Raw genomic sequence first — 12,329 nt, 5'->3', positions numbered from 1 at the left:
TCTCTTTGGTTAGGTTTATTCCTAGGTATCTTATGGTTTTGGATGCAATTGTAAATGGGATTGACTCCTTAATATCTCTTTCTTCTGTCTTGCTGTTGGTATAGAGAAATGCAACTGATTTCTGTGCATTGATTTTATATCCTGACACTTTACTGAATTCCTGTATAAGTTCTAGCAGTTTTGGAGTGGAGTCTTTTGGGTTTTCCACATATAGTATCATATCATCTGCGAAGAGTGATAATTTGACTTCTTCTTTGCCGATTTGGATGCCTTTAATTTCCTTTTGTTGTCTGATTGCTGAGGCTAGGACCTCTAGTACGATGTTGAATAGCAGTGGTGATAATGGACATCCCTGCCGTGTTCCTGACCTTAGCGGAAAAGCTTTCAGTTTTTCTCCATTGAGAATGATATTTGTGGTGGGTTTTTCATAGATGGCTTTGATGATATTGAGGTATGTGCCCTCTATCCCTACACTTTGAAGAGTTTTGATCAGGAAGGGATGTTGTACTTTGTCAAATGCTTTTTCAGCATCTATTGAGAGTATCATATGGTTCTTGTTCTTTCTTTTATTGATGTGTTGTATCACATTGACTGATTTGCGGATGTTGAACCAACCTTGCAGCCCTGGAATAAATCCCACTTGGTCGTGGTGAATAATCTTTTTAATGTACTGTTGAATCCTATTGGCTAGTATTTTGTTGAGTATTTTCGCATCTGTGTTCATCAAGGATATCGGACTATAGCTCTCTTTTTTTTGGGGATCCTTGTCTGGTTTGGGGATCAAGGTGATGCTGGCCTCATAAAATGAGTTTGGAAGTTTTCCTTCCATTTCTATTTTTTGGAACAGTTTCAGGAGAATAGGAATTAGTTCTTCTTTAAATGTTTGGTAGAATTCCCCCGGGAAGCCGTCTGGTCCTGGGCTTTTGTTTGTTTGGAGATTTTTAATGACTGTTTCAATCTCCTTACTGGTTATGGGTCTGTTCAGGCTTTCTATTTCTTCCTGGTTCAGTTGTGGTAGTTTATATGTTTCTAGGAATGCATCCATTTCTTCCAGATTGTCAAATTTATTGCCGTAGAGTTGCTCATAGGATGTTCTTATAATAGTTTGTATTTCTTTGGTGTTAGTTGTGATCTCTCCTCTTTCATTCATGATTTTATTTATTTGGGTCCTTTCTCTTTTCTTTTTGATAAGTCTGGCCAGGGGTTTATCAATTTTATTAATTCTTTCAAAGAACCAGCTCCTAGTTTCGTTGATTTGTTCTATTGTTTTTTTGGTTTCTATTTCATTGATTTCTGCTCTGATCTTTATGATTTCTCTTCTCCTGCTGGGCTTAGGGTTTCTTTCTTGTTCTTTCTCCAGCTCCTTTAGGTGTAGGGTTAGGTTGTGTACCTGAGACCTTTCTTGTTTCTTGAGAAAGGCTTGTACCGCTATATATTTTCCTCTCAGGACTGCCTTTGTTGTGTCCCACAGATTTTGAACCGTTGTATTTTCATTATCATTTGTTTCCATGATTTTTTTCAATTCTTCTTTAATTTCCCGGTTGACCCATTCATTCTTTAGAAGGATACTGTTTAGTCTCCATGTATTTGGGTTCTTTCCAAACTTCCTTTTGTGGTTGAGTTCTAGCTTTAGAGCATTGTGGTCTGAAAGTATGCAGGGAATGATCCCAATCTTTTGATACCGGTTGAGTCCTGATTTAGGACCGAGGATGTGATCTATTCTGGAGAATGTTCCATGTGCACTAGAGAAGAATGTGTATTCTGTTGCTTTGGGATGAAATATTCTGAATATATCTGTGATGTCCATCTGGTCCAGTGTGTCATTTAAGGCCTTTATTTCCTTGCTGATCTTTAGCTTGGATGACCTGTCCATTTCAGTGAGGGGAGTGTTAAAGTCCCCTACTATTATTGTATTGTTGTTGATGTGTTTCGTTGATTTTGTTATTAATTGGTTTGTATAGTTGGCTGCTCCCACATTGGGGGCATAGATATTTAAAATTGTTAAATCTTCTTGTTGGACAGACCCTTTGAGTATGATATAGTGTCCTTCCTCATCTCTTATTATAGTCTTTGGCTTAAAATCTAATTGATCTGATATAAGGATTGCCACTCCTGCTTTCTTCTGATGTCCATTAGCATGGTAAATTCTTTTCCACCCCCTCACTTTAAATCTGGAGGTGTCTTCGGGCTTAAAATGTGTTTCTTGGAGGCAACATATAGATGGGTTTTGTTTTTTTATCCATTCTGATACCCTGTGTCTTTTGACAGGGGCATTTAGCCCATTCACATTCAGGGTAACTATTGAGAGATATGAATTTAGTGCCATTGTATTGCCTGTAAGGTGACTGTTACTGTATATGGTCTCTGTTCCTTTCTGATCTACCACTTGTAGGCTCTCTCTTTGCTTAGAGGACCCCTTTCAATATTTCCTGTAGAGCTGGTTTGGTATTTGCAAATTCTTTCAGTTGTTGTTTGTCCTGGAAGCTTTTAATCTCTCCTTCTATTTTCAATGATAGCCTAGCTGGATATAGTATTCTTGGCTGCATGTTTTTCTCGTTTAGTGCTCTGAAAATATCATGCCAGCTCTTTCTGGCCTGCCAGGTCTCTGTGGATAAGTCAGCTGCCAATCTAATATTTTTACCATTGTATGTTACAGACTTCTTTTCCCGGGCTGCTTTCAGGATTTTCTCTTTGTCATTGAGACTTGTAAATTTTACTATTAGGTGACGGGGTGTGGGCCTATTCTTATTGATTTTGAGGGGCATTCTCTGAACCTCCTGAATTTTGATGCTCGTTCCCTTTGCCATATTGGGGAAATTCTCCCCAATAATTCTCTCCAGTATACCTTCTGCTCCCCTCTCACTTTCTTCTTCTTCTGGAATCCCAATTATTCTAATGTTGTTTCGTCTTATGGTGTCATTTATCTCTCGAATTCTCCCCTCGTGGTCCAGTAGCTGTTTGTCCCTCTTTTGCTCAGCTTCTTTATTCTCTGTCATTTGGTCTTCTATATCACTAATTCTTTCTTCTGCCTCATTTATCCTAGCAGTTAGAGCCTCCATTTTTGATTGCACCTCATTAATAGCTTTTTTGATTTCACCTTGGTTAGATTTTAGTTCTTTTATTTCTCCAGAAAGGGCTTTTATATCTCTCGAGAGGGTTTCTCTCATATCTTCCATGCCTTTTTCGAGCCCGGCTAGAACCTTGAGAATTGTCATTCTGAACTCTAGATCTGACATATTACCGATGTCTGTATTGATTAGGTCCCTAGCCTTCGGTACTGCCTCTTGTTCTTTTTTTTGTGTTGAATTTTTCCGTCTTGTCATTTTGTCCAGATAAGAGTAAATGAAGGGGCAAGTAAAATACTAAAAGGGTGGCAACAACCCCAGGAAAATATGCTTTAACCAAATTAGAAGAGATCCAAAATCGTGAGTGGGGAGAAAGGGGATAAAAAGAGGTTCAAAAAGGAAGAAAGAAAAAAGAAAAAAAAAAAAAAAGAAAAGAATATTTTTAAAGAAAGAAAACACCTAAGAAAAATGTAAAATATATATATATATATTAGATAAACTAGTAAAAAATCGTTAAAAAAGAAAAAGGTAACAGTTAAAAAAAAATTTTACCCGAAGGCGAGAAAAAAAAAAAAATGAAAAAGAAAAAATTAAATTAACTGCAAGACTAAAAAAAATCACAGGAAAAAAGCCATGAGTTCCGTGCTTGGCTTTCTCCTCCTCTGGAATTCTGCTGCTCTCCTTGGTATTGAAACCGCACTCCTTGGTAGGTGAACTTGGTCTCGGCTGGATTTCTTGTTGATCTTCTGGGGGAGGGGCCTGTTGTAGTGATTCTCAAGTGTCTTTGCCCCAGGCGGAATTACACCGCCCTTACCCGGGGCCGGGGTGAGTAATCCGCTCGGGTTTGCTTTCAGGAGCTTTTGTTCCCTGAGCGCTTTCCATAGAGTTCCAGAGGACGGGAATACAAATGGCGGCCTCCTGGTCTCCGGCCCGGAGGAGCCGAGAGCCCAGGGCCCCACTCCTCAGTGCGCCCTCAGAGAACAGCGCCCAGTTACTCCCGTCTGCCTGACCTCCGGCCGCGCTCCGAGCTCACCGAGCCTGCGACCGGTTCAAGGTAACACGGAGCTGCGAGCTTACTGTCGGCTCTGTCTCTGTAGCCGGCTTTCCCATTCCAATACCCGCAAGCTCTGCGACACTCAGGCACCCCCGATCCTTCTGTGACCCTGCGGGACCTGAGGCCACGCTGACCCCGCGTGGGCTTCGCCCCAGTTTAGCCTCTGGAGCGATGTCCCTCAGCGGAACAGACTTTTAAAAGTCCTGATTTTGTGCGCGGTTGCTCCGCCGCTTGCCGGGAGCCGGCCCCTCCCCCCGGGGTCTATCTTCCCGTCGCTTTGGATTCACTTCTCCGCTGGTCCTACCTTTCAGAAAGTGGTTGTTTTTCTGTTTCCAGAATTGCTGTTCTTCTTCTCTTCGATCTGCCGATGGATTTTCAGGTGTTTGCAATCTTTAGATAAGCTATCTAGCTGATCTCCGGCTAGCTGAAGCAGTCTCAGCTTGCTACTTCTCCGCCATCTTGACTCCTCCTAGAGTTTCAATTTCTAATCCCAAATTTTATTCTTTTAAGAGATTTTATTTAAGAGAAACTAAGAGAGCACAAGTGGAGTAGAGGGGCAGAGGGAGAGCTAAGCAGGTAGTGCAATGTGAGGCTAGATCCCAAGATCCTGGAATCCTGACCTGAGCCCAAGGTAGACAACCAAATGAGCCATCCAGGAACCCTAATCCCAGGTTTTAAAAGGAATTTGGTAGAGTGGGAGAAACACCTAACAGGAAGTCTTAAGAGACATTCACTCCTCTAGGAAAAGAGGCCTGGCAGGGGTAAGGGTTAAGAAAGGACTAAGGTTTCTACTTGAAACTACAGTCTGTATGGATATGGCGGTGGTTCTTGGATAAAATCCCAAACACAGGGAATCTGTAGTCCTGGATTGGGTGATTTGGAGAGGATGAGGTTTGTGTAAGAGAACAAAGCTTCCCAGCACTTGATCATATCGAGTCACATTCCCATGTCCAGCATCACTCGATCAAGCCTTCCTTCATGCTGGGCTGATCAGGAGAACACTGCTCAGCCTCTGAGAAGACAGCGGGGTCTGAGCTATGAACTAGGATACAGCATCCTACCAGAGGCAGCACAGATGTGACTGTTGGGCTTCATTTTTGATGTCCTCATTGAACAAAGGACTTCTGACTGGGAATACCAAGTGGGGACCTCCCAGAGAAAGTCGTCGCCTGAGTTTTTCAAAGAAGTAAGTATTGACAACATTTTATCACCTTAAAAACTGAAAAAAGCAAGGAACACAAAGTTCTATTAAAGTTCTAGAATTCTTGGATAAAGAATGTTTCCATTTCTGAGAGAAGAGTAAGGGTCCCAACCCCCCTCATTCTTTTCATTTTTCTTCTAGTGTCAAGGCAGAGCCAAGAGGAGGAGGAAAGGTGGGACTCTGGAAGGTAAGGTTCTGCCTATTCCACCTGAGCTCTCCAAGGCTGATCCTTGCTCTCCTCTCCAATGAGGGGCCAGTCCAAAATCTCTAAGGATGCAAGCCACTAGATAAACTACCTCTCAGAAAACAGAGGCCTCAGAGGAGAGGCTCATGGAAATGCAGCCAGAGTGCAAAACCCTTCTCAGATTCCCCGCTCTGACCAGTACTGAGCATGAAGCAGTGATGGATCTGGACAATGAGTGCTGCCCAATAGGTGGCCGTGTGAGATGTTGAGAGTCAGAACTTCTGTCTCCTGACTTTGTGAAAACTCTGTGACATCATGGATACTCAGGAGTCTTCCCTGACCTCTCTGCTTCACAGAGTGGTCTGATCATCACATGGATAATTTACATAAAAGTACCATATACATGAAGCAAGATTACTAACCAGCTTCACATCATTAGCCATTTGCCCTCATCTATTGATTATTGGGGCTTTCAGAGTCCAACATCCCAAGGCTGTCCCATAAGGGGACTCCTGTATCTATACCTATGTTTCTACTTTCACTATATAACTCATTCTCCTGTTTCCCCAGATGGCAGATGGTACCAACGGAAAGTGGAGGAGACCCAGAAGCTGATCTCTATTTAAAAAGGTGACCAGTCTTTCCCCTCTATCCTGTTGCTTCTTAGAGCACATATTATGCAATTGCAGGATTCACTGCAGTCTGTCATAGCCATGGGAGGGGGTTGCCTTAGGAACAGATATTGGGGTGAAGGCTGCTGAGTACACTGTCAAGTCATAAAGGTGGGGCATTGTGAAGGGGCATCAGGCTTCAGGTAGCCCCTCCCTTGTCAGGCCTACATGGCCTCCTCCCCTTGTTCTGGTCCTGGCTGCAGTTTTGTACCTCCTGTCTCCTGCAGCCCCTTCGGCCGGCATCATGATACCATCCAGTTTCATCAACTGTTATGTCCAGACCCCTTCTGTGAGGTATGTAAAAGCACAACTGCAGAGATCAATCAACTGCTGTTCCTATAGTCCTGGAAGATTCTACTCCCTTGGCTTCCACAGCTCCTGTGGCTTCATTATTCACTCTCTTCTGACTTCTCAGCAGTCCCTACAGGAGAGCTAAAACCAGCTTTGCTGCCTGACCCTTCCTCACCACCAGCCTCCCATCTTCTCACCTAACCCAGTGATCCCCATGGCTGATTTTTTTCCACCCTCACCACTGGGTGATCCTTTGCCACCAGATCCCTTTCCTCCCTTGAATTCCAAATTGCCAATGGACCATTTCCCAGCCCAACCCCCTGCCTTTTCACCTCCTGTCCCACCACATCATGCCCATTCAGTGGACCTTAGTGTCCAAACAGAGACAGTGTCTCTAAATACCATCTTCTCTCTGGACCCTACCCTTTCCCAAGACGTCAGTCCCTTACCGGAGTTGTCCCAAAAGGTGAATCCCACTGAGACCTTTGCTCGTCATCACTAATGACCAACACGGTCTGCTTCACCACCGCCAGACTGCAATTTAACTGTGACTCCATCTAAACCGATTTCCATCTCAAGGAAGCCTGTTCCAGAGAGCTCACCCCCACAGAGCTCTGGTGGGTTGTCTACTTATGTCCTAACAATCACAGGCATGGACCCCTCCAGCTTGTCAGTTTTAGACCTCCCTTGGTGACAAACTCATGCCAAAGACTTCTTCCCTTCAACGCTGGTTCCATGTGATTTCCATCAAGAGTTTCTGGCCCTCCATTCTTCCGAGGCTTCTTCCAGGGGAGACCCTGCAGCCAACCTTGTAGAGCCTGTTACCCTCTCACTTCTCAGCCCCGATGCCCTGGCACTTGGAGAGAAACAAGTCCAAAAGAGGTGTGACTTCCTCAGGTGGAAGGAAACAAAGGGTTCCTTTCCAAAGCAAACAAGTGCTGATAAGCATGATTTGGCATCCTCTCTTCCTTTCTGGAGCAGCAAGGACCAATCAAAGGAGCTACATATGCATCAGCAGCACCCATATCCGACAACCTTGGAGGAGGGCCATTTACAGCAAACCCCCATCCAGTTCTTCTGGGGTGTCCAAACTCCACATAGTGAGTCCTCCTTCTGCTCCTGATGCCTCAGATAACATTTCGAATGCCTCCCCAGAGCAGGAATGCCCAGTAGTTTCCCATCCACTTCCTCCATCCTTGCCTGAGAACCCACCTCAACTCCTGCCTCAAACCCAGCCCCTACCCATCCCATATGTCCAGCCCCAAGCCCACCTTCAATCCCTACTCCTCATCCTGCCATCTGGTCCTCTACCCGACATCAAGATCTCTGGAGTATATTTTCACAGACCTCAGAATGAATCTGAGAGTCTCATGTCAACTGAAATGCAACATCTGGAATGGAACGTGTTGCACAAGGTGCAGGAACGTGTGTGGGGTTTACCCACTATTGTCCAAAGATCCCAAGAGGATTATTGTCCTTCAGCTCCTAATCATTCTCCCAAACCCTGGGTCTCCCAAGCCCATGCTGCTATCTTTATCCCGCATGCACAGTTTCCTCTCAGTGACGAGATTCAGAACAAACGAGAGTCATCTTCAATAGAGGCTCATCCAACACCGGTGGGGCCTGCCCTTCAGGATCTATGACTCTCTCGCACTGATGAGCGGTCCAAGTACTCTTCCACAGCTACCTAAGTCTCAGTAGTATCGTGGACGTGCAGGGAACTCTAATAAGAGTGAGATCAAATTGATTATCACTAAAAGTGTGTACATGGAGGACCCAGAAATGCTTCAGCTAGAGTACAGTGACCTGGCAAAGTGCAAAGATGACCTGGAGAAGGATAAAAATGATTCATAGAAAGACAAAAATCTGAAGAAGGAAAATGATGACCTGAAGAAGGATCAAGGATACAACCCGGAGAATGGCCCAAAAGATTATCTATTGAGTGACCCAGTTAGCTCTTCAGATAATGAAACGGGGTTGGATTCTGAGAAGGAACTTAGGGGCCCATCAGTGAACAACTGCATGGTGTCTGTGGAGACTATGGGTCAGAGACAACTGAAAATGCCCCGAAGATACATTTACGCAGAAAGTCTAAGGAAATCAATGAGGGTCAGTTGCCTGGGACTGTGCATAATTCATGGCATACTATGAAGCAGACATCACTTCTTTCTGAGAAATCCCAGACTTAAATAAAAAAGAGTTTGCCACCATCAGAGGTTGAGGACTACTCCCTGAATACCTTCTAAGAGTTTCCCTTTGTTGAACCTAGTGCAGAACAGAAGCTAAAAACTATATTAAAAGATTTCATAAGAGGGTGACTTGGGGCCTTCCCCCTAGGGTCCTTGAATCCATTATCTCTTTAAATTGAGAGTCCACATCCCATTCTAGCCTTTCCTCCTCAACCAATGTGATTTCTGCGGCAAACTGTGAACCTGGGAGCTTCAACTCCCTTGATGGAAGCTTGAAATCTCTCTATGGAGACAAAGCAGGAACAGCAAATTCAGCCCCCATTCCGGATTGTCCTCTCCCTGCCACCTTAACTCTGGGCAAGGAATAACAGAGAATTCTGAGGAAATCATCCTCTAATACGAACCATCAGTTTACAGAGGATGCTCCAAAAACTAAGAATGGCTGCCAGACTCTTAAATCTGTCACACATGACACCATAGGCAACAGACAGCCCCCAAGGCTGCCTTCAAGGCAAGGTGCATTCAGATGTGAGCCAAAGGATAGGAGTTCAAATTCCGGTGGTAGAAGAGGAGAGCAACAAAGCATAGAGATGAAGAATCCAGAACCTACTGTTGTGCTCACAGAGTCCAGGGAGATATTCAGGACGAAGGAATTTCATACACATCACAACCTAGGATCTTCACAGTCACCAAGACAGTTAGCTCCCAAATTATACAGGGAAATGAGCATCAAGTCAAAATCACCATCCCACCAAACATACCAATTCCGCAAGATCCTAAATCATTGAATCTCAAAAAACAAGTCTCGTATGAGTTAAGGCTTACGCTGGAGGGCAGGGAGCATGACCAGGCACAAGCCCAATACACAGGCCTGGCCCCTGCCTCAGATCATTTGACTTAAAAGCTTCACTGACTCATGCCCACGGTGTCTCATGCGGGGACACGAGAGCTTCCCAGGTGCTGTGTGTCCATCCAGAGGACATAGGAATTACTATGCAGAACATCAGGAGCCCTGGGTCCCTAAGAATGTCTTAAGGAACAACAGCAGGAGCCCTGGGTCCCTAAGCATGTCTTAAGGAAGTGCCAGAATAAGAACACCCCCACCGGCTGCCATGACCATGAGGCCTCCGGGTTCCAAGGCACAAGAGCATGGTGGAGGGGATGCAGGACTGGGAACATCCCAACCGAGAACAGACAGTTTCCCTACTGAAGATGTGGTATTGAAGAAGAGGTTCCCTACTCAGGGTGCGGTATTGAGGGTAAATCTGGGAAGAGAGCCTTCCCAGACCCTATCACAGAAGGGTCAGCTGCTTCCTGAAAGCCTTTCATGGAAGGGTCAGCCTCCTCCTGAAAGCCTTTTCAGTAAAAAAATGAAGTATTTTTTGCAATGGCTTACTCCTGGGATAAAATGCAAAAGGCAGGAAAACTCCAAGGAGAAGCCCAGTCGCCTATCATCTGTGGAAAGCAGAGGCCTGCTTAAAGGTAGAGTTGCCTTTATTGGGATGCCCGAAGCTCAGAAAATCATGACAGCTGTTGGGAAGTTCCAAGAGGAGAGAATGGGGCGTAGGCATGCAATAGGTAGCACGTGCCCTGAGCAGCCCATTCCCTCCCCAACAAAGTTTGGGAAAACTCAGCAGAAAGCACAAGTGCAGGCCCAGGCACAGCCTGTCCCAGGGTTTCCTTTCCCACCTGTAAGGAGACAAATACCAGGTCCTGCCAGCAAGAAGCTGTTTTTCCTGGCCAAGGCCTTACTGGAAGTAACAGACAGCTCGGAAACAAGAGCAGACAGCCCCAGAAAGTTGTGGCATTTAAGGACCAGATACCGAATCAGAAGTATCGCCTCTCCATGCCCTCAGGGAGCCTGCGCCCCACCCAAAGACCACCTGGGGGCATCAAGCTGCCCAGTGGCCTCCAGGCACTCTCACCACTCCTAAAGGCACTATGTGCAGAGATGTGTGTCTACTATTTAGACAAAAAACCTCTCCAGAATTTCCAGTGAGAGGGTTTTGGGGGGCATTTCCTACCCCAAAACAATCCCTTGTGAAAAATAAATATTTCTCTAATAAAGTGATATCTGTTCTGTGTACTGTCTTGGGAGCATGGGTTTTGGGGAACTCAATTCAGCTGTTACTGATTGCTTCCTTCTGCTTCTAAAAGGTGACCAATCTCCTGGACCTCTTGGGAAATATGTATCATGTGCCCCCAAAAGTCCCCAAAAGCCCATTCCCTCTCTGATGAAGTTTGAGGAGATGGGCTCTCCTGTCCCATGGCTTAGACTTACTGAAAATGTATAGTTGCTCACACCTCTCCCCTCACTGAATGTTTTACACCCTTTACAGCAAGTCTTCTATATCTGAGAAGGATCAAAGACAGGTATAGTTTTCAGAAAATAAAGATTAAGCCTCTCTCCTCCTTCCTCAGTCCAGGCACCAACACTTTGAGGCAGACTGGAATCTGGCACAGCCTACTGATGCCTTATACCAAAAAGGCATGGCTCTGTTCCTTGAGTATGCAAGCAATACCTGCAGGCTGTCAGGCATGGCATCCCCTTTGGGGGAAGGTGATCTTGGTGCCTGCCTTCCATCCACACTCGATGACAATATATAAGATACGGCCTTTACTATGGCTAGGATGGCGGTTTGCCACCTTCAATATTCACAGCCTTAGTGGAGCCATGGTAGCTATTCCCCAGAAGACGTGCAACTTATGAACCAGAGTTGAGTTCTAGACTGTACCAGGATACAGATGTTTGGGGGCTTATCATGGAACTCCATGGAATGCTTTTTTTTTTTTTTTTTTTTTTTTTTTTTTTGAGGCAGGAAAGCCAAGACAGCACACATCCCCACACTTCCAACAGGGCTCTGGAGGGAAGGCAACCCCACCTCAGACTGGGACTCAAAATGGGGTGAGTGTGCTAGAGAACACCTGAGGTAGTCTTCTGGACAGTCTCAGGGCCAAAACACAAAACCAGATGTCCATGACCTCTCTCACTACCATACTTGTAGCTTCTTGTCCAGGTTATCATTGACCCTACACTATTTGAATGTTGGGGTCACAGAAAGAATGCAGATTTGACACTGTGGAGGCCCTGAGGGGGACTATAGGTGGGATGGGGCCCTGGGCAGGGAACCTGAAGAGGTGAGGAGGGGGTACAGGAGGCTCTAACAGCTATGTGGACAGACCAGCCAGTAACCCAGCCTGCCGGTTCCTACATAATCTCAATTTAGAGTCCATTATGGCCAATCCAGTGCCACCCTGTAGAGCTTATTACCAGGAATACTTCTGGCATCAGAATCCTATAGTCTGACATTCTGTCCTTCTGCCTCATGCCCCTGTCCTTCCAGCTTATATGTCCCTATTAGATTTTCTACTCCACATCATCCACTTTCCACTTCTTGCCTATCCAACAAGGCCTTGTTCTTCCTTTCCTCGCTCTCCAAGGTAGAACTGATAGCTTGTCGGGTAACCAACATTTAAAACGCACCAGTGCAGCATAGGATACAGAGTCCATGGTACTGTAACAGCGTTATCTGGTGACATGTGGTAGCTGCAGTTGTGGTGAGCACAGCACAGCATAGAGTTGCATACCTGACACTAATGTGATACTGCATCAGCCATTCTTCAATTAAAAACAAAAGAAAACAGGATCCAGTACAAGTGGACAACATTATTTA

The 12,329-nt window shown here is 45.2% G+C and overlaps 1 protein-coding gene across 1 annotated transcript; it reads left to right on the top strand.

Moving 5' to 3' along the window:
- Positions 1–6,074: 6,074 nt before the first annotated feature.
- LOC131812938 (spermatogenesis-associated protein 31D3-like) lies at positions 6,075–10,468 on the top strand. The gene is made up of 2 exons (XM_059142972.1): positions 6,075–6,134; positions 6,403–10,468. The coding sequence occupies exon 2, from the start codon at positions 7,312–7,314 to the stop codon at positions 8,107–8,109; it is 798 nt and encodes a 265-aa protein (XP_058998955.1). The 5' UTR covers positions 6,075–6,134; positions 6,403–7,311; the 3' UTR covers positions 8,110–10,468.
- The last annotated feature ends 1,861 nt before the right edge of the window (positions 10,469–12,329 follow it).

The sequence above is a fragment of the Mustela lutreola genome, chromosome 12, assembly GCF_030435805.1.
Source record: "Mustela lutreola isolate mMusLut2 chromosome 12, mMusLut2.pri, whole genome shotgun sequence".
Classification (NCBI taxonomy): domain Eukaryota; kingdom Metazoa; phylum Chordata; class Mammalia; order Carnivora; family Mustelidae; genus Mustela; species Mustela lutreola.
This window is presented reverse-complemented; position numbering and strand designations above follow the sequence as displayed.

Coding starts and splice junctions, on each gene's coding strand:
- LOC131812938 (XM_059142972.1), top strand. CDS start 7,312: ATGCCCTGGCACTTGGAGAGAAACAAGTCCAAAAGAGGTGTGACTTCC.